This window comes from Aotus nancymaae, unplaced genomic scaffold (assembly GCF_030222135.1).
Source record: "Aotus nancymaae isolate 86718 unplaced genomic scaffold, 86718_ANA_hifiasm-v0.15.2.pri h1tg000065l, whole genome shotgun sequence".
NCBI lineage: Eukaryota > Metazoa > Chordata > Mammalia > Primates > Aotidae > Aotus > Aotus nancymaae.
Genome location: NW_026988480.1, coordinates 9,464,265 through 9,485,210, shown reverse-complemented (window position 1 = coordinate 9,485,210; position 20,946 = coordinate 9,464,265). Strand labels below are relative to the sequence as shown.

Here is a 20,946-nt window from a genome sequence, read left to right as displayed (position 1 = left end):
GCTGAGGGGCTGAGGGGCTGAAGGGGCTGAAGGGGCTGAGGGTTGAGGGGGCTGAGGGCTGAGGGGCTGAGGGGGCTCAGGGTTGAGGGAACTGAGGGCTGAGGGATGAGAGGCTGGGGGCTGAGGGCTGAGGGGCTGAGGGTGCTGAGAGTTGAGGGGGCTGAGGGTGCTGAGAGTTGAGGGGGCTGAGGGGGTTGAGGGGCTGAGGGGGCTGAGGAAACTGACAGATGAGGGGCTGAGAGTTGAGGGGGCTGAGGGGGCTGAGGGTTGAGGGGGCTGAGAGGTTGAGGGGGCTGGGGGGCTGAGGGGCTGAAGGGCTGAGAGGGCTGTGGAGGCTGAGGGGCTGAGGGGCTGAAAGGGCTGAGGGGCTGAGGGGCTGAGGGGGCTGTGGAGTCTGAGAGGCTGAGGGGGCTGTGGAGGCTGAGGGGGCTGAGGGGGCTGAGGGGCTGAAGGGGCTGAGGGGGCTGAGGGGCTGAGGGGGCTGTGGAGGCTGAGGGGGCTGAGGGGGCTGAGGGGCTGAGAGGTTGAGGGGGCTGGGGGGCTGAGGGGCTGAGGGGCTGAGGGGGCTGTGGAGGCTGAGGGGCTGAGAGGCTGAGGGGGCTGTGGAGGCTGAGGGGCTGAGGGGGCTGTGGAGGCTGAGGGGCTGAGGGGCTGAGGGGCTGAGGGGGCTGTGGAGTCTGAGAGGCTGAGGGGGCTGTGGAGGCTGAGGGGGCTGAGGGGGCTGAGGGGCTGAAGGGGCTGAGGGGGCTGAGGGACTGAGGGGGCTGAGGGGCTGAAGGGGCTGAGGGGCTGAGGGGCGGAGGGGGCTGTGGAGGCTGAGGGGGCTGAGGGGGCTGAGGGGCTGAAGGGGCTGAGGGGCTGAGGGGGCTGAGGGGGCTGAGGGGCTGAAGGGGCTGAGGGGCTGAGGGGCTGAGGGGCTGAGGGGGCTGTGGAGGCTGAGAGGCTGAAGGGGCTGAGGGGCTGAGAGGCTGAGGGGGCTGTGGAGGCTGAGGGGCTGAGGGGGCTGAGGGGCTGAAAGGGCTGAGGGGCTGAGGGGCTGAGGGGGCTGTGGAGGCTGTGGAGGCTGAGGGGCTGAGGGGCTGAGGGGCTGAGGGGGCTGTAGAGGCTGAGGGGCTGAGGGGCTGAGGGGGCTGTGGAGGCTGAGGGGCTGAAGGGGCTGAGGAGCTGAGAGGCTGAAAGGGCTGAGGGACTGAGGGGCTGAGGGGGCTGTGGAGACTGAGGGGCTGAAGGGGCTGAGGGGCTGAGGGGCTGAGGGGCTGAGGGGGCTGTGGAGGCTGAGAGGCTGAGGGGGCTGTGGAGGCTGAGGGGGCTGAGGGGGCTGAGGGGCTGAAGGGGCTGAGGGGGCTGAGGGGGCTGAGGGGCTGAGGGGCTGAGGGGCTGAGGGAGCTGTGGAGGCTGAGGGGCTGAGGGGGCTGAGGGGTTGAGGGGCTGAGGGGCTGAGGGGCTGAGGGGGCTGTGGAGGCTGAGAGGCTGAAGGGGCTGAGGGGCTGAGAGGCTGAGGGGGCTGTGGAGGCTGAGGGGCTGAGGGGGCTGAGGGGGCTGAGGGGCTGAAGGGGCTGAGGGGCTGAGGGGCTGAGGGGCTGAGGGGGCTGTGGAGGCTGAGGGGCTGAGGGGGCTGAGGGGCTGAAGGGGCTGAGGGGCTGAGGGGCTGAGGGGGCTGAGGGGCTGAGGGGCTGAGGGGCTGAGGGGGCTGAAGGGGCTGAGGGGCTGAGGGGCTGAAGGGGCTGAGGGGCTGAGGGGCTGAGGGGCTGAGGGGGCTGTGGAGGCTGAGGGGCTGAGGGGGCTCAGGGGGCTCAGGGGCTGGAGGGCTGAGGGCCTGAGGGCTGAGAGGCTGAGGGCCTGGTGCCTGAGGGCCGCTGAGGGTCTGGCAGAACTCCTGGAGGTCGAGGCTGGGGTAGGCCTGGGGAAGGGGTGGTCAGCCCGGGAGCTGCAGGTGTCTCTCAAGGCCTCCCTGTGGGTCTTTCCCGGAGGCTGGGAGTTTGGCAGCAGGGCCTGTTTCTCAGTTACTAGGCTCCAGAGGTCGGTCCCAGGGCCTCAGACACCCACATCCAGCAGGGACAGCTCGCGGCTGGGACAGCGTCAGCCCTGGGCCTCGACGGCTTGGCAGCACATCCCGTGACAGCTCTCGGGGCTGTTCTGTCCTCAGGCGTGCTCCCCAGCCCTGCCTGAAGATGAACCCCAAGCCTTCCCCAGTGGTGCAGTAGGAACAAGGCCAGGAGCCCTGTGGAGAGGGTCAAGGGACGACAACGTGGACCCAGAAGGCTGGGGCACAAAGGGCACTGCTTCCTCTGAAGAGCAGCTCCTGTCCCCAGCCGGGTCGCCGGGCCTCCTGCAGTCGGGGCCCCAGTGGGTAAGCGGGGCGCGGGCCGACCCGGCCAAGGCGGCAGCCGGAGCCCCTGCGGGTGGGGCGGCAGCCGCTAGCAGGCGGGCGGGCGGACTCACAGGGTTTATTTGCAGCGCGCGGGGGGTGGGGGGCGTACAGTCGGTGGCCTCGGGGTACGGAGGGTGCGGGCGCTCAGCGGCCGGGCCAGAGCAGGGTGAAGGTGCCGCGGGCGCAGCGGAAATCGGGCTCTGGCTGCTCGGGCCTGAGCTCCACGGAGACGAGGCGCCGTGCCCCGCGCTGGCTCAGCGGGATGCATTCGGAGACGCGGACCTCCAAGGCGCGGCCCTCCCTGCGGCAGGAGGAGGGGTCAGGGCGGCCCGGCGGCCGGGGCTCCGCGCCCGCCACCGCCCGGCCCGCACTCACCCCTGGCAGTGCGCGGCCAGCACGCCCACCAGCTCCCCGACGCGGTTGTCCAGCGGCGGCCTGGAGCGGTGCAGGCACACCACGAGGTCGTCCTGGCCGCGGGCGTGCAGCACCACCAGCTGGTCCCCTCCGCTGGTCACGCTCAGCCCCGTCACCTGAGCGAAGCGCGGGGTCAGGGTGCAGCCGCCCGGACCCGCACCCCAGCCCGGCCGGACTCACCCCCTCCCAGGAAGCCTCTCCCGAACCCGCACCGGCACCCGGGAGCGCCGCCCTCGTGGGGCCACCAGCCCCCCACCTCCCACTCCTCCTTCTCTGGGCCCTGCTGACTAGGGGGAAAGTTGGGCGGGGACGCTGCACAGTAGGATTTTCTCCAGGACGAAGGGTTCTACATCCTTGCTGTCCAATAGGGCCGCCACTGCTCGCCTGTGCTGCTGAGCTCTTGCATGTGCTACTACCGCCTGGAGGAGCCGTTTTTAGTTCTAGGTCACTTTCACTACATTTAAACAACCTGCCGGCTGCGGCATCGGACAGCGAGGCACTCCCCGCCCCTTCTATTGGGACAGTCATGGGGCCCCTGAAAGTCTGGGAGACCCAGAGGTAGTCTGGCCTTGATCTCTGCCCCATCCTGTGTGCAAGACAATTTATGGGAACAGCAGCTGCTAATGAAGGGAGCAAGTAGGCCATAGAGCCCGGCAGAAGGTTCCAGAGTTGGGGCACAATATCTCAAAGGAGGCCCTGAACACTGTGGTGGGGACTCGGGTCCCAGCATGCCCAGGTGGGAGAACCCCCAGTCGGGCACAAGTCGGGACAGGAGACCATTTGGCTTAGCTAGAGTGTGGGAGTGTAGGGGGAGGTGGCTGTGCTGGTGGGGATCACAGGACCAGACCCTTCACCCTGTGGGCATGGGAAGCCACTGCAGGGTTTTCAACTTGGGTGCCACCAACCGCTGAGTTTTAGGATGGTCTGGGCCATCACAGCTAGACAGTGGGGGAGAAGACTGAGGCAGTGCCCCAGGCAGCCCAGCAGTGCCCCTTGCAGATGCTGTGCACTGCCCGCAACCCACATTGCTCACCGCCTCAAGGGGCACAGCCCGCATCACCCGGTACTGCCGGTCGGGGTCCAGCTTATAAAGGTGCCGGTCCGTGAGCAGGAGGGCCCGATTCCGGATCTTGTGGAAGCGGTTCACCTGTGGGAGAGGTGGCTGGGCCCAGGCTGTTGCTGCCCTGTCACCCACCAGGGCCCCAGCCCCGGCAGTCCCTACTGGCTCCCCACCCCAGTGATGACAGTTTTGGGAGTGTCAGGAGCACCTGGGGCTGTGCTGGGGTTGCCTCCAGTCTCTCCCAAGTGCCCCCCCCCCCGCCAAAACTGAGCACCAGCTTCTAACCTTGCGGACGTGGCTAGAGAAGAGCACAGCCCCGAAGCCATCTTTGTCCCGAAGTGTCTTTAGTCGCTGAGCAAACAGGCCTGATGCTGTGGGATTGTCAGTAGCCTGAGGACAGATGGAGTGGAGGGGACTGCTTGGGATTGAGTCATAGGACCAGACTCAGTTGATGGCAGTGCTGTGTGAATCAGCACAACTATCCTTCATCTCGGGAAACTGAGTCACAGACATGTGCGTGAGCTGAGCAGCCCTGGATTTCCCGAGGGCACAGAGCCCTCTTGTGTTGATTTCTAGGCTGCGTCTGAGTCTGGCCCTCCTGTCGTCCACACCCACCCCCGAAGGCCACTGTTCCTGAAGCCCAGGTTGAGACCTTGCAGAGCTCTGGTCGGGGCTGGGGTGCAGGGCCACCATGACAGACAACCCCAGGCCTGGTAGAGGACATCTGGGGGTACCTGTACACAGCGTTAGCCAAGAGCCCTCTTTGGCAGGCCACTTCCGCCTGGCAGCCCTGGACTCGCCTGGCACTTACGGAGGACAGGTAGTCTCGGGCCCAGGCCCGCCGGCAGCCCCAGTGCTGACGAAGCCCTTGCAGGGCCGCCATGGCGGCCACCTTGGCCTTGATCTGAGCCATGTCTGAAGGGGGGATGTTCTTCACCAGCTGCCGGGCCCGCCACCTGGGAGAGGGCATGCAGTCAGACCGATGCTGGCCTTGTGTTAATGTGCTCCCTGAGCCCCCTCTCCACGGAGTCAGCTGAGCCCTCAGCCTGGCACTGGCTGCATTTCATGTCCCTTCTGCTGGCCTCTCTGGTCTCGTCCCCTTGTGCCTAACACTTGTTCCTGGAAGGTGGTCCAAAGAATAGCAGCTGCCCAGAACCCTCCCATCTGAGCATGCTCTGTGACCCTCCTTCTGGAGAACTCCTACTCAGCCCTCAAGACCCTGCTCAGATGCAGAATCCCCCGACTTCCTAGCTCTCACGGGCCTCCCCCTGCAGGCTGCAGCCCTGGACCTTGAATGCCCACCATAGTACCCAAGATGGTCAGGGGTCTGCACCATCTGTGGGATGTTGACAGTCAACTAATATGGCACAGCACCCACCTTCCCACCTATCAAGGGGGCTGGTGTGTACTCCCATCCAGGCACTGCAGGCCCGGGATGATGGGTTCAGGTGTTCAGTGGATGCTGGCTGAATGGAAAGTGTGGTGGGCTGAGGGCAGTACCTGCAGAAGAGCGAGTGGCAGGTGTCCTGGAATGGCTGCAGCACAGCAGGGGGCAGTGGCCACACGAGGTCACGCCCGTAGAGTGGCGGCTGCCTTGCAGCCTGGAATCGCCGCTGCAGCTCAGCCAGGTGAGCCCGCACCTTGTGTCTCCGGAACCAGCGCATGATGGTGTAGACAGCCCTCAGCCTCCGGCAGCGCCACCTCGCCAAGGTGCCCCGCCATGCCTGGGTGGGCCAGGCGGGATGGGATACACAGTCAAATTCAGCCAGGCCCTGACCCTTAGCCCCAACCCTGGCCCTAAGCATTTATTGAGCACTCCATGGCCTGTCTCCATCAAGCAGAGATGCCTGTGAAACTTACAAGAGTGTTAGTGGCCCCTGGGACACATGCTTTCCCCATCCCCATAGCAGATGCCTGCCTGCCTGCCCTGCCCACCTCACCTTCTGCAACAGCAGCACAATGATGGGGATGAGGCGGGCTCGGCTCTGCTCCAGTGTGACCAGTGTCCGGGGCGAGCGGATGAATAGCTTGCTGTGGCCAAAAGCCACATCCCCCTGCAGCCCATGCTGCTCCAGAAGAGCGCTCACGGCTGCCTTGTCAGAGCCCAGCAGGTGGTTGGGCCATGTGTACTCACAGGTCATCTTGTACCTGTCACCACAGGATAGGGCAGTGTGGCCCAGGCTTCAGGGGGAGATCATGGAGCCCATCCTGCCCACCCCACACCTGGGGGGACAGCAGTGGTACAGAGTGTCCCTGGAGCAGAAATCCTCTCAGTGAGTTCCTGGAGTACCTTTGACACCTGTGCACACTTGTCTTCCTATACACACATCCTCACATGTCCTCACACAGTCCTCACACCGGTGGTGTTCCCACCTGTGTGTCCCCACATGCGTGTGCTCACACACATGTCCTCCCAGACATTTTGGTGTCTCGAGGCCAGCAGCATGCTCATTCCTCTCTGCATTGATGTTTGCGATGTGCTGTTTGGGGACCCTCTGCTCCTACCCCTTGGACTCCACACAGGGACTACTGCCCACAGAGTGATGGGTGTCAGGTGCCAGTACCTGAGCAGGAATCGAGAGTAGGGCTGGCGGGAAGCAAAGCCAGCCCTGCGGACCCTCACATTCTCCAACAACCCCAGGTATGCAACCTGGTGGCGACAGTGGTTCTCATCCAACTTCCCAGCCACCTTGTCCTCATTTGGCTTGATACAGCGGACATAGAAGGGCTCCTGCAGGGACAGAAGGGACTTGGAAAGGGTCTGCACCAGCAGCACTGTGCACCCTGCCCCACACCAGGGGCTTCCCAAGCCCTCAAGGTCTCAGGCCAGGAGGAGAGTCGGGAACAAGGGAACTCAGCAGAACAAGGGCCCTGGAAGTCCTTGCAGAGGCCAGCGAGGCCAGGTTCAGAGCCAGGTTCCAGCCCGGGAGTAAGGGGGACAGGAGCAGGCCATCTGCCTTCCTTCTCTCCTTCCAAGAAGGGCTGACATCTCTTGATATTCTGTTGTTAAGTTCACCCTAACATGTCCTCTCCCCTACCCTTCACCTGTTACCCCTCTGACTTTGGATCCAAAGCTCCCCAAGAAAGCTCGTGCTAGTTTCCTGTCCCTCTGGCCCTACCTGCCAGAAGAATCCTGGGTTTTTGCCAAGAGGTAGACTAGGGCAAGTCAGCCTCCCAGCAGGGTCTCCCCAAGCCCCTCCCTGTTCAAGAGACAATGGGGTAAGGAGACGGCTGGGTTCCCCATAACTGATCAAGCCTCAGCCCAGCCCCTGAGGCCACACGTCTCACCGGTGCAGTGGGCGGAGTCCCTTGCTAGAGCAGATGTGGCTCATATAGACAAGACAAGAACGCTCCCCCCACCACTATGGTGTATAGAGGTGGTTGGGACCCTATTTGGCACCTAGGGGACAGAGAGAAGGATCCAGAAGAGCCAGGGTGGGGAGGTTTGGGACATACCTTGGAGGCCAGGTTCTCCACTAGGGCCACCATAGAGTTCTTGAAGAGCGTGCCGGCCGTCAGGGGGCGCTTGGTCACCTCTGTGATGTCCTGCTGCCCATCCGGCCACATGGCGCGCAGAGTGGGGTCCGTGCTGCAGACACAGGCCGCATTCCTACCCACCCTTAGGAAGAGCAGCCCCGCCTGCCTCTGTGCTGCGGATAGTCAATGCCTGACCCCTACCCCACTCATCAGGTGGGGGTGGGGGTCAGACCCCAGAGTCTCTGGAACGCCAGGGCCCTGGCCCTCCCTTTGGTGCCCAGCAAGCCATGCTCACCTGTTGTACAGCAGCCGCTTGAAGTCCTGGAAGAGGAAATCTCTGTTTTTGTCGATGAAGCCCTCCACGGAGTACCTGCCAGAAGCCAGGGCCAGTGAGGGAGAAGGGGTGGGGGCTGCCAGGCCAAAGTGCTGATGACCCCAGCAGCCCCACTCTCTTCCCATCAGTCTCTCTTCCTCCCTCTGCCTTGGCTCCTCTCTTTCCCCCTCACACCTGCTTTCTCTTTCATCACCTAAGACTCCCTCCCTCAGGAGACATTTCTCTCCTGGAAGATGAATCAAGTGGTTAAGCCCCCAACTCTGAAGCCAAATGTCCTAGCACTGAGTCCTGCATCTACCACGTGCATGCTGTGTGACCTTGCCTAAGCCATTCAACCTCTCTGTGCCTCAGTGTACATCAATTGCTCAGAACAGTGCCTACCGAGTTTTGATAAACATCAGCGGCTACTGTCCACAACTATGACTAGGAACTCCTGAGTCCTAGGTCTATTTTGATGTGTGGGCACTGAGAGCCTCAAAATCACTGTCTAGTTCTTGGACTGCTACAAAGGTCAGTGCCTGAACCAGCGCGGTGGCTCACGCCTGTAATCCCAGCACTTTGGGAGGCCGAGGTGGGCAGATCATGAGCTCAGGAGATCAAGACCATCCTGGCCAACATCCTGGCCAACCCCGTCTCTACTAAAATACAAAAAAAATTAGCTGGGCATGGTGGCGCGCACCTGTAATCCCAGCTACTCAAAAGACTGAGGCAGGAGAACTGCTTAAACATAGGAGGTGGAGCTTGCAGGAGCCCTTCAGTCTGGGAAGGAGATTTCATCTCAAAAAAAAATAAAGAAAGAAAGATTAGTGCCAATCTTGGCTCCACCTGTAGCACCTGTGAAGGCACAAGGAATGGATATATATGTGTGTGTGTGTATATATATATATATATATTTTTTTTTTTTTTTTTGAGAAATAGTCTCACTCTGTTGCCCAGGCTTGGGTGCAGTGGTGCGATCTCAGCTCACCACAACCTCTACCTCCTGGGTTCAAGCAATTACTATGCCTCAGCTTCCCGAGTAAGTGGGATTACAGGCACATGACACCATGCCCAGGTAATTTTTGTATATTTAGTATAGATGGGATTTCGCCATGTTGGCCAGGCTGGTCTTGAACTCTTGGCCTCGGGTGATCCACCCGCCTCAGCCTCCCAAAGTGCTGGGGTTATAGGCGTGAACCGCCTCATGCAGGCAGGGCGTAGATTTTGTGAACAGATACATATAGATGACATTGGGCTTCTTTGCCATCATCATCTACTCTATTTCCTCTCCTTGAGAAGTTCTCATGAAATACTTGTACCTCTCTGTGAGTCACCTTAATCATTTGGGATGTAGCAAGCAACACATAAATTAACAGTCATCATGACAAACTCTGAAGGACACCCAGGCTTTAGTACTGGGAGTGTGGTCCAAGTATGGTAGTGAGGCCTCACCTGGGAGGTTGTTAGAAATGCAGAATCTTGGCCCCCTCTGCACCCTCTGCTCCCTTCCCACCCCCATGTCACCAGCCTGCAGCGCCCCCATCCCACAGATGCTGGTATAGGGTTGGGCCCAGACATGAGACATGGGTATTTTTTCAAAGGCTCCCAGAAGAATGCAGCCATGATTAACCACTATCCTCAAATCCTGTTTCCTGCTCTTCACTTGTGAATCTGCTGTCGGGCATGTTTTCAGTGTCTTAAAGGGGTGAGGTGGCAGAAGGGGCCATAACACCTGTCTCCCAGCCATTCCCTGAAGCACTCCTGCCCCATGACACATGCCATGGTGGCTGTGGGAAGGCCAGGGATGTGATGGGAGGGGGCCCTTACGTGACGTCCCCTGCATAGTGCTTGATCCGGAAGTCTCGGCCAAATTCCATGGTCTTGTCTGTGGGGCAGAGCTATGGGGACAGACTGAGGTCAAGGCACAAAAGGTGTGTGTGGGGGGATAGCCCTGCCTCCCCACCGCCGGGGCAGAGAAGGTCACCACTGTGATGACAATGGCACCAAAGCTGGGTCCCCACCCAGGCCCCATAAGGCATGGGCAGTGTGGTGCCTGTGGGGCAGGTCCCACCAGCCCACTGTGGCAGCACTGGGACAGCTGGGGCACCTGGCGACTGGTGTAGTGTAGGTGATGGCGGTGGTGCGTGTCCAGGGTCTGCAGGAAGATTCGGTCAGTGATGGTGCCGGCAGAGCTGCAGGCCTCGTCTAGCACAGCCAGGATGCCACGGTGAGGCCGCTCCACCAGGTCCACAATGATGGCGTTGTTGAAATACTCAACCTGGGACGGATGCAGCCAGCAGAGAGGCTCCTAAGACCCTTCAGGCCACCTCCCCTCCTCCACCCTACACTCAGCCACCTGCCAGGCCAGCCTGGGCCCCTCCCCATGGGCTGAGGCCCCTCCATACCCCACCACCTGCCCGCCCTCCAGGCCACAGTGCTCACGGTCTGCCAGGTGATGCCCTCACGCTCGTACTCCTCCTGCTCCTGCTTCAGGATGAGCCGGATGAATAGCTGCTGCAGCTTCTCGTTGCAGTAGTTGATGCAGAACTGCTCGAAGCTGGAGGTGGGGTGGGCTTTTCAGAGGAGAGGTTGCTGCTTGTGGAGTGCATGGTAATGGCTGGCAACTCCCCTGAACATCTCTGCTAATGTTCATGGAGGGTTCTGGTGCCAGCACCCCATGTGGCTTCCCTGCTCTGGACTCCTCCTTTACTCCACCCACACCTTCTGCACGTGCATTCTGGAGTGGACTTGGGAGTCACAACCAGGAGTTACTCATCTCTCGTAATTCTGCCTTCCATCAGGGCACCAAAGGCCAGGGGGTGCAGCTGAGGCAGGCTTGGGAGCCATGAGTCTTGGGCTCAGGGACCAGCTGGGAGAAACCCACACATTCTGGCTGCCCTGCCCCAGCCAAGCTTTCCAGGACTAAGTGGGCAAAGCCGCTGGGCATCAGAGATGGAGACGCGGTTGGCCGGCCACCCACCTGTTGACGGGAAACACCTCGAAGCCATAGATGTCTAGCACGCCAATGACTGTGTCCTTGCCATCACGCCGAGGGTCCCGGTCCCGGGGTTCCATGACACTGTTGATCCTGTTCACCACCCACTCAAACAGCCGCTGGTACACCGCCTGGGGCATAGGAACACCCTGCTTCCTGCTGCCTCTGGACTGGCCTCCCCCATGAAGGCCTCCTGGACTTCCCTCCCTGTGCCTGCCCCCAGAGTACCTTGGCACAGGCATCCCGGGCGTAGCTGGCCTCAGCCGCGGTGTGGCCCTTCTCTATGAGTTCTCTGCCTCCCGAGGCAACTGTGCGAGCCAGCAGGGAGCGGAGCACGAGGTCCCGGGGCGTGGCTGTCAGCTCAGCCACATGGCCCACCAGTGCCTCCTCGGCCACTGCCAGGCCCTCCTTCTGTGGCCCATCCTCCTCTGTCTCTACAAACTCGATGTTTCCCTGGTGATGGAAAAACCATGAACAGTCCAGACTCCATGTCCCAAAGGAACCTGGACAACTTTGGACAGGAAGGAGGAAGGAGAGCAGGGGACATGGATGCAGTGGAGTCCAGCTCCTTCTCAGACCAGCGTGGTCAGCTGGTCACCATGGGCACAGATACAGCCAGAGATTGGGGGAAGGGGCACACCAGAGTCTTTGCCAAGGCCTTGAGTCCAAATGATATGTGAATGATCCCATTGCATCCTCCCGGCAGCCAGAGGAGCCCTGCAGTACTTACTCCTCATGACACTCAGAGAGAACTGAGGCCAAGAGGCACTGAGTAGTGCACCCAAAGCTACACATGACTGCACTAAGGGGCAGTCTGCATGATGCTCAGCTTTTACTGTGCCCAGCTGCCCTGGCCCTAAGAATGGGCTCTGTACCACATACCAACTGAGCTCATCACTCAAGCAGCTCAATTTCTTCAGGAGAGACAGTCAGCCCAGCCACATTGCTGGGGAATCTCCAGCCAGTCTCCTCCTCCTCCCTGGGTGCCTCCTGGAAAGCCCTGTGGGGAGGTAGCCGGGAAATCCCTGTGGGGAGGTAGCCCTCCCAGGCCTCTGAGCCAGACTCACCAGGTGCAGTATGGCAGCCAGGATGCGATACACAGACTCCACCTCTTCAGGACTGAAGCCAATGACCCTCATGGCCTCGATCACTGCCTGGTGGCTCCGCTCATCACTGTCCAAGGCCTAGGGGAGAAGGGATCCATCACTCCAAAGCCACACTGAACCCAGGACACCTGTCCCCCCTGAACCTTGATTCCTCCATCCCAGGCACCTGCTCACCCCTGTCCCCCGTCCCCTCCCTGAACCCTGATTCCTCCAGCCTCAGCACCTGCTCACCCTTGCACTCTGTCCCCTCCATCAGCCATTTTCCCTCCATCCAGAGCACCCTCCCCATTCACCCAAATAGTTCACATCACCCTGGCCTGTGCTGAGTGCTGCCCATTCACTGCCAACACACTCAGGCCCTGACACTGAGCCCAATTTGACACTGAGTCCTTGGTGCCCCTCACACTCACACTGTGCACAGTCATGTTGAGTCCTGCTCCCTGGCGTGTGAAATTATATACAGCAGGGTTTCTCTCCAAGTGCAGTTCATGCAGCTGCTTGTCCTCACTGCCTCTCAGCAACTAGAGGACACAGACACCCTTTAAAAAAATAAGCTCCCAGGATGTTCCCCCGTACACACACAGAGGCAGGAGAACCAACAGACTTGTGCTTCCTTCCAGCATTGAACCAACAAAGACGGAGGAAGGTCAGACAGTGTGAACATTTTCTGTGTGCCAGTGAGCTCTGTTTAGCTGTTCAGTGGGTGACGGAGCTCCACTTCAGTGGGAGCTATGACTCTGCCATGAAGACACTGTCTTTGTGCCAGATCTCATCTTGGTGGGGAGCTCAGACCTTGTGGTGATACTGCCCTAGACCAGGGGGATCCCACCTCAGTAGGGAGCTCAGATTCAGATTATGTGGAGACACTACCAGGGTCCCACAACTTCCCACTTCAGTGAAGAGGTAAGAATCTGTGGAGAAACTGCAGAATCCTGAAGACCTCCACTTCAGTGGGAGCTCAGAGTCACTGAAGACCCTGCCTCTGTCCCAGGAAGCTCCCACCTCAGTAGGGAGCACGGTTCTGTGGAGACATGGCTCTCTTCCCAGGGAGAGCCCACATCCTAGGGAGCTCAGCATCTGTGGAGACGCGGCCAGTGCCGCATGAACTCCCACCTCAGCAGGGAGCTCAGAGTCCATGGAGACACTGTCTATGTCCCAAAAGTTCCCACTTCACTGGAGGCGGTAAGAGTCTGTGGAGATCTTGCTGTTATTCCAGAGGGCTTCACTTCAGTGGGAGCTCAGAACCCATGGACGCACTGCCACTGTGGGTAACTCCCCATCTGGGCACCAAGGAAGGAGAGCTAAGCAGATCCCCGGCACAATTAGTGCCTGAAGAATATCTTAGTTTATAGTGTTATTACTCAGTTGTTTCCTTTATATAATTCTTTATATATAATCATGTATTAGTTTATAGTTGGAATAATTAGTGCCTGAAGAATATCTTACTACTCAGTTATTTCCATATATATATATAATTATATCTTAGTTCATAGTCGGAGGCATGCCTAGAGCAGACTCTGTACAGAGCATGAATTAAGGGATAAACAGCTATATATATATAAGCATATCTTGCTTATAGTCGGAGGAATGTCTAGAGCAGACACGGTGCAGAGCATGATTTAAGGGAAAAACAGTTATACCAGGACAAGAATCTTTGACCCAGGCGGCAGCGTTCAGTATTGTAAAGATACCCTGCTGTATGGCAGGCTTGGAGCAAGAGCCACTCCTCCTGAAAAAGGAGTTGTAGTACCTTGCGTCCAGTTCTTCTGGAAGGCCGCCCTCACATCGGCAATCCCGCAAGACTCCGAGGGCTTAAAACTCCTCCAGTATAATCGCACTTGGTGACTGTATAACTTGTCAGCTCTCTAGCTACTGTGCTGATTCAGATCATCCTCCTATAGAAATCACTGGAAACTGCCAGCAGTTGGCTGTGGACCTTGTCAGCTCTGTTGCTGCTCAAAGTATCCTCCTGCAGAATTCCTTAGAAGTAGCCTGCCCCTAGATAGAGATATTGCACACGGCACCCTCTTCCCTGCGCACGACCCACCTCCTTGCCTCGGTGACCTAATGAGGGTGGACCCCTTGCTTATTGCTCATGTGATTGTCTTGACCCTATCACTGTCCTTAAGATGACCTCACTCACTATCATTCCCCCTGTCTTGTACCCAATAAATACAGACGCTTCTGGGCGTTTGCGGCCTCACCTCTCTCTGTTTATAAGTGGTGTGGCCCCCCGAGCCCAGCTGTCTTTTCCAGTCCATCTGTGTCCTGTCTCTTTACTTTTCAGATCCAGCGCCTCAGCACAGTGATAGGGGGCACCTCACGACCCTGTAGGGCTGTGGCCCTACAGGCTACTGTCCCCGTGAGCTCCACTTTGGTGGGAGTTCAAAGGCCAAGGAGATATTTCCCTGTCCCAGGGGGCTCTTACCTCAGAGCAGAGCCCAGAGTTGGCAGAGACACTCCCTGTGTCCAAGACCAGGCCCACCTGAGTGGGCAGTCCAGAGTCTATGGAGACACTGCTTCACGTGTCCCACTAAGCTCCCACCTCGGTTGGTAGCTCAGAGCCCTTAAAGACACTGTGCAGGCTCCAAAGAGCTCCATTTCATAGGAGTTCAGAGTCTGTGAAAAAAACTCCCTGTGTCCCAGGGAGCTCCTGCCTCAGCAGAGAGTTCATAGTTGACGGAGACCCTGCCCAAATCCCATGGAGCTCCCATCTCATAGGGGGAGCTCAGAGTCTGCGGAGACCCTGGCAACATCCCAGGGGGCAATCCCCTCATCGGGGAGCTCAGAGTCATTAGAGACACTGCCATGTGCCAGCAAACTCCCTCTTCAATCGTGAACTGTGAGTCTAGGGAGACCCTGCCCACGTACCAAAATCTCTCACTTCAATGGGGAGGTAAGAGTCTGTAGAGACCCTGCCGGAGGCCACGTGGGCCCCGCCTGCAGCAGCTCCAAGTTATGCCAATGGCCCGCTAAGAGGAGGTGAGCGTGTCCGGCTTCGGGTCCCACTGGGCCATGGAGCAGCACAATGGCAAGGCCATTTTCGCCTCCTTTACGGGTTCTAAGGACACCGGAGGGAAAAGCTGGTGCCCCGACTGCGTGCAGGCTGAACCAGTCGTACGAGAGGGGCTGAAGCACATTCGTGAAGGATGTGTGTTCATCTACTGCCAAGTAGGAGACAAGCCTTATTGGAAAGCTCCAAATGATGGCTTCAGAAACAACTTGATAGTAACAGCAGTGCCTACACTACTTAAGTATGGAACATGTCAAAAACTGGTAGAATCTGAGTGTCTTCAGGCCAACCTTGTGGAAACGTTGTTCTCTGGAGATTAAGATTTTATGATGGCAATCATGTCTTGATTTCCTGATTTGTTCTAGTATCAAAAAACTGTATACTTGCTTTGAATTCATGTTAGCAATAAATTATGTTAAAAAAAAGAGAGAGAGAGAGAAAGAGATCCTGCCAGAGTCCCAGGGAGCTTCATTTCTGGGAGTGCTCAGAGATTGTGGAGACGCCCTCTGTATTCCCAGGGCCTCCCACCAGGGGGATGCTCAGTCTGTGGAGACACTGCCAGGGTCTCAGGTTGCTTTTACCTCAAGGAAAGCTCAGAGTCCACAAAGACGCTGCTGGTTTCCCAGTGAGCTCCCACCTCAGTGCAGACTCATTGGAGAGTTCCCAGGGGACTCCCACCTCAGTGGAGCTCAGAGTCCTTACAGACACTGCCTGTGTCCCAGACAGTGTGATTTCAGTGGGAAGTCAGAGTCATCAGGGAGCACCACACCATGGAAGCTCAGAGTCCTTAAAGACACTCCTTGCATCCCAGAAAGCTCCCACCTCAGTGGGCAGTTCCTAGTCCCTGGAGACCCTGCCCACCACCCAGGGAGCTCCAGTCTCACAGGGAGCGCAGAGTCTGTGAGACACTGTGCTTGTCTGAGGGAGCTCCCACCTCAGTAAGGAGCTCAGAGTCCTTGGAAAGACCACCTGTGTACCAGGGAGCTCAGGCCCCAGAAGCTAGCCCAGAGTCTGTGGACACACTGCTGCGTCCCGGGGAGCTCCGGCTGCATTGGGAGCTGAGAGTTGCTGGGACTGTATCTGTACTGAGGGAACTCCTAACTCAGTGGGGAGCTCCAGGTCCCTAGAGACACTGCCCAAGTCCCAGGGTGCTCCCAGTTCAGTGGGGCAGTTCGGAGTCTGTGGAAACACTGCCTGTGTCCCAGGGGACACGGTGGGCAGCCCAGAGTTTAGGAACACGCCGCTGGGGTGCCAGGGAGCTCCACTTCAGTGTCAAGCTGAGACTGCAGAGGTGCTGTTTGTTTCCAGGGAGCTCCCACCTTAGTGGGGGGTCAAAGCTTGTGGAGACAGTCCCTGGGAGAGCTTATCTCAGAGAGGTGCTCAGAGTCAATGCCTGTGTCCCCAGGAGCACCATTTGAGTGTTGAGCTCTGACTCTGAGTGTAGAGACACTGCCTGTATCCCAGAGGATGTCCACCTCAGTGAGGAGCTTATTGTTCACAGAGACACTTTCTGGGTCCCAGAGAGCCCTCATCTGCAAGTGTCTCAGATAAAGGGGACACCCTGCATTTGTTCCCCACGAGCTCACAGCCTCTTCTTTCTGGGGTGTGGGGTGCTGGTTGGGGTGCGTGTGGTGGGGAGTGGGGACAATGGGCAAGGTGGATTTGGTGGGCAGAGAGGGGGAATTGGGGTAGTGACGGAAGGGTCACAGGCTGGCCCAGCTTGCTGCCCTCCCTTTCCCCATCTCATTTTTCCTCCTCCCCCTGCCCTCAGTAGCTTACCTGGTAGAAGGCATGGAAGTTTCTTTCACCCACGTGCTGCTTGAGGACCCGAGACTGAGGAGAGAGGGGCAGATGGACTCAGGCCTGGGAATTCCCAGGTGCAAGGCAGGCTGGGGGTCAGAGAGCCCTGACTATGAGGACACTGAGGCCCAGAGAAGGGCCACAGGGAGAGAGAGCCCAGCCCTCCTAAGCTGCACTGTCGGGATAGGTACGTTCCCAGGCCTGGGATGGGTCTTAGCCAAGGCTCCCCGTGGGGTCTCCTCAGCCCATCTGCCCACCTTCTCCAGGAGGTAGCTGTGGATGTGTCCCCCGATCGGGTCCCCCTTGAAGTCGAAGTTGATGTCCATGTACTTGCCAAAGCGGCTGGAGTTGTGATTGCGGTTGGTGCGGGCATTGCCAAAGGCCTCCAGCACACAGGTGGACTTGAGCAGCACGTCCTTGACCCTGTGGGGGCAGAGGGGCTGGGGCTCAAGGCAAAGGCTTCCCATCTGGAAAATGCTGTCCCTGCCCCCAAGTCATCCCGACAGAAATCACAGCATCTCAGAATGGGTTCCTCTGAACTTGCTGAGACAGAGCCAATGGCCTGGCCTCGCCCAGTGCTGCTTCTGAGGTTGTGTGATGGTCACTTCACCTCCGAGAGGCTGGGAAATGCACTTGCCAAGCTGGCTGTGCTCAGCACGGTCTGTATAGCACTGAGGTCCTTGTTTCTCATGGCTACCTCTTCCCCTCCCAGGCCTCAGCTGCAGCCTGGGGAGGAGGGGCCGTTCTGACCACCGGGACTTAAATCTCCAGCTGCAGGGGTGGGCAGTGGTGCTGGCCATACGTGCTCAGGAGCTGACGTTGCTTTTCCCCCCTGAATCCCATCTCACCCATCTTACTGCCTCTTGACAGCAAGAGACAGGCACTGACACAGGAAGCTGCTTCCATAAGGGACAGCCCTGGTTTCCTGGTTTGTAGGCTCCTGGCCATCACCCACCAGCCACCTGGCATGCTTGGCCATCCTGGCCGAGGCCCACCAGCTTCTCCAGGTTTCCATGGAATCCCCCACGGGGAGCCTGCTCCCCTGTCCATGAGCCATTTCAGGCGTCTCTAGCCCCTGCTGCACTTCTCCTCACCCTACCTGTCGCTGCTGCCTCCTCCCAGCTGGTAGCCCATGTCCCTCGGCTAGGTCTCACCCACCCACTGGAGAAGTCCTTGGCATGGGTCAGCCTGTCTCACCTCTGGGTCTGTTGGCGTTACCCGGAAACTTCCCAACTTCCTGCTGAACTTGGCCTGAGCTAGGCTCCAATTCCTGTCTCTCGCTCCCCAGAGCCAGCCCTTCCGGCCATACTGAGGTCTCTGGCCTGCCACGCTGAGGCCCAGGGTTGCCTGTTGCCACTCACCTCTCCACCTCAGCTCTCTGGCTTGGGTTGGTGACGGCAGCGATGTACTGCATGATGTGCTTACTGGCTTCTGTCTTCCCTGCCCCACTCTCCCCTGCCGGAAAGACCAGAGTTGACAGCATCAGCCAGGTCGGCTCTCTTAGCACAGCTCCCTTGTGTCCATTCATACCCCAAACACTGGCAAGATGGGGTCCTAGGGCCCCCACCAGGACACAGGGCACAGGAGATGCTCTAATGGCCCTCCCAAATGTTCACAAATGAAGATGCCGAGGGTGGGGGGGGCCCAGCTGCGGGGACAGATACCTGAGATGACGATGCAGGTGTCCCTGGACCGGTGCTTCATTGCCTTGTAGGCAGCATTGGCCACGGCATAGAGATGAGGCGGCCGCTCATAGAGCTCTCGGCCCTGGTACCTGGCGATAGCCTCAGGCCCGTACAAGGGCAGCTCCTGGTAGGGGTTCACGGACACCAGCACCTCACCGATGTAGGTGTAGATGCAGCCCTTCTCGAACCTGGACACAGCAGGGGCAGACCTCAGCACTCACAGGCTTACGGGCACCCACAGGCCTCTCGCCACAGCCCACAGCAGGGCCTGGCCCCAATAGGCCAGCACTCCTACCATGAGGGGCCGAGGATGGAGAAGGGAAGGGGGCAGGTGTTGACCTGGCATCTCCCTGGTGCCATCCTGGGTGAGCTGAGCCACTCGGAGCCTGTCCCCATTGCACCATAGAGTTTGGGGTCCACAGTGTTCTCCACAGGGGTTCCAAGGTCACTGAAATCATGACCACCCATTTTGCAAAGGGAACAGACTTGCCCAAGACTGCACTGGGCGCTGTCAGTCAGGGCTGGCTCCTGGGATGAACCCCGCAGGGCAGATGGGGAGATGGGGTTGAGAAGGAGTGACTGGGCTGGGAGGGGAAGGAGGGGCCTCCTCGCCTGTTTCCTGTCTCAAGGCCTGGGCGGGAACCCAGAGACAGTAGGGGACCCCACCCAGCCCCACCCAGATGACAGGGAGGGGGTTGGGGCAACAGTGCCCAGCACCCGATATACTTGTCTTTGCACTCCCACCCCCTAGCCTGTGGCCAGTGGTTGCTGCCTCTCCCCTGGCACAGCCTCAGACTTCTTGACCCTTCCCTTCACAAATTTGGTCATCAGTGGGGGCAGATGTCTGCCCTTCTCTGACCTTTCTGCCCCTGGGAGGAGGACTGGCAGGTCTGCCCCTCAGACCCATCTCCCCTTGGTGTGTGGTACCCACCCTTCCCTGGACGGCCCTGTCTCCCAGCAGCCTGTCTTGGGTGGGCCTGTCCTGAGGTTCCTCTTTCTCCACCACCTCTGACATGGGTTTTCCTGGGTCTAACTCTTGCCCTCCTACAAGCTGGGGGTGGGGGTGCAAGTCACCCAGGTCTCCAGGGCTCAGTGTTCTCATCATCAAAATGGAGAGGACAGTGTTTCATAAGCTCGTTTTGTAAGAATGAGTAGAACAATGTGCACAAAGTGCTTAGCTCATTTCCTGGCTAGCCCTCCTCTCCTTCGGCCAGGCTCGTGGTCTCTTGACTTCTGCGCTTAGTGGGGCTCCTGGTCCCCAGGCTCTCCCCAGGGAGCTTCCCGAGCATACAGCAGGAGGCCTTCTGTTCCTCCCCGGGAATCCTGGCATGAAGCCCAGCTGTCTGCACAGCCACCCTACTGTGCCATGCCCCCACCTCCCGGGCTTCTCCCTGCCCTCCACTTGCCCTCCTTGATGGTAATTAGGCTCCAATATCACTTCTACCAACTGTGTCCTGTGATACTCCGTGCACCCCACAAGAGCATCACCTCAACCCAGTGGGATTGTTTGGACCCTAGGGTGGGGCCTGACTGCTTCATCTCAGTGTCCCCAGGACTCAGGCCAGACCCCATGCGTGAGATGACTTGAGGGAGCATCAACAACTGACTAGGAAGTGGCTGGAAGGAGGGCACAGCCCCTGGTCCCTCCTGGACAGAGAGTGCCTGATAGCTATCTCTCCGAGAAGTGTCATGCCCTGGCCCCATAGAGCAGGAAAGAAGGGGCAGAAGATGCCTGGACTGTGTGGGAGGCAGGGGTGGGGCAGGGTAGGGTGGTGGGTAGCTCCAGTGCTGACTCGACAGCCCTGACAGGGACAGTTGCTTTCTTGCCTGTTCCTGTCCCCTGGGGCCATGCTTTGAGGAGCTCCTGTCAGTCCCAGCTGGTCTGGGTGGGTATGTGCCACTGCCCCCTCCTTGGACAGCAGCGTGCCTTTCCTTTTCCCTCAGATTTCTTCAAGGACTCGAGGTGGGAGACCCTGGGGGAGGGGAGCCAGCACCTCCTGCCCTGGACCTACCTGAGTTGCAGGTTCCTCATGAAGTCCTCCATGGTCACTTGGTCCAAAAGCACGAAGTCAGGTTTGCCATACTCAGAGCCTTCCTCGTCCTCCATCCTGCCGGCTGGAAACACCCAGAGCAGGTTACCTCACCTTCCTGTGCCTGCCGGCAGGGCAGTGAAAAGAAGGGGAAGGGAAGGCTGGGGGAGGCCCCCACCCCCGCCACACCGGCCTCCTCCAGTGCTGGTGCAAAGTAGGAAGTGGGTTCTGGTCCTGGGAGGGGCTGCCCTCCCCACTTGTTACTCCCTCCCCCTCGAGGTGCTCTAAACCCTGCTTCCTGTCCCTGTGCCCCACAGGGAGGCTGTGCCTAACGGTCTGACCCGCTTGCACGCCAGCGCCGAGGGGCCGGATGCTGGGTCCTCCCAGCTCTGGAGGGTTCTTTGCTGGCCTCCTTCGGAAGCTCACCTCCACCCACAAGAAGGAGACAAGACTCCGTGGGTTGGTTTCCAACCCTGGCAGCACTTTAGAGTCACCGGTGGGACTTTAAAGAAAGATTTTTTTGACACGATCTTGGTTACCCAGCTGTGTGTGTCTGTCAAGTCAGAACTGAACACTAGATGCGATTTACTGTATGTACATTGTACCTTAATACAAAAATGAGAAAGGATCCTAATGCCCAGGCCTTTGGGGTGGGGGCAACAGCCTTCTTTGAAGTGTGAAG

At 59.0% G+C, this 20,946-nt stretch overlaps 1 protein-coding gene and 1 pseudogene across 2 annotated transcripts; one reads left to right on the top strand and one right to left on the bottom strand.

The window, feature by feature from the left end:
• Positions 1–2,515: 2,515 nt before the first annotated feature.
• Positions 2,516–20,463, bottom strand: MYO1G (myosin IG). 2 transcript variants are annotated; one of them, XM_012458416.2, is made up of 22 exons: positions 20,247–20,463; positions 18,214–18,422; positions 17,911–18,004; positions 16,807–16,972; positions 16,529–16,582; positions 12,147–12,257; positions 11,698–11,814; positions 10,859–11,083; positions 10,616–10,761; positions 10,078–10,192; positions 9,743–9,913; positions 9,463–9,533; positions 7,618–7,692; positions 7,302–7,434; positions 6,410–6,576; positions 5,786–5,993; positions 5,346–5,569; positions 4,657–4,801; positions 4,131–4,235; positions 3,819–3,932; positions 2,747–2,901; positions 2,516–2,672 (listed from the first exon to the last, which is right to left on the bottom strand). In XM_012458416.2, exons 1-22 carry the CDS (start codon positions 20,339–20,341, stop codon positions 2,516–2,518), a joined length of 3,057 nt encoding a protein of 1,018 aa, XP_012313839.2. In that variant the 5' UTR covers positions 20,342–20,463. The 2 variants fall into 2 exon arrangements, with proteins under 2 accessions (XP_012313839.2, XP_064222778.1); XM_064366708.1 differs by lacking the exons at positions 2,516–2,672; positions 2,747–2,901; positions 3,819–3,932; ... (1 more) ...; positions 4,657–4,801; positions 5,786–5,993 and having other exon boundaries at positions 5,432–5,569; positions 20,247–20,462.
• LOC105721367 (thioredoxin domain-containing protein 17-like) lies at positions 14,701–15,069 on the top strand (annotated as a pseudogene).
• Positions 20,464–20,946: the final 483 nt, after the last annotated feature.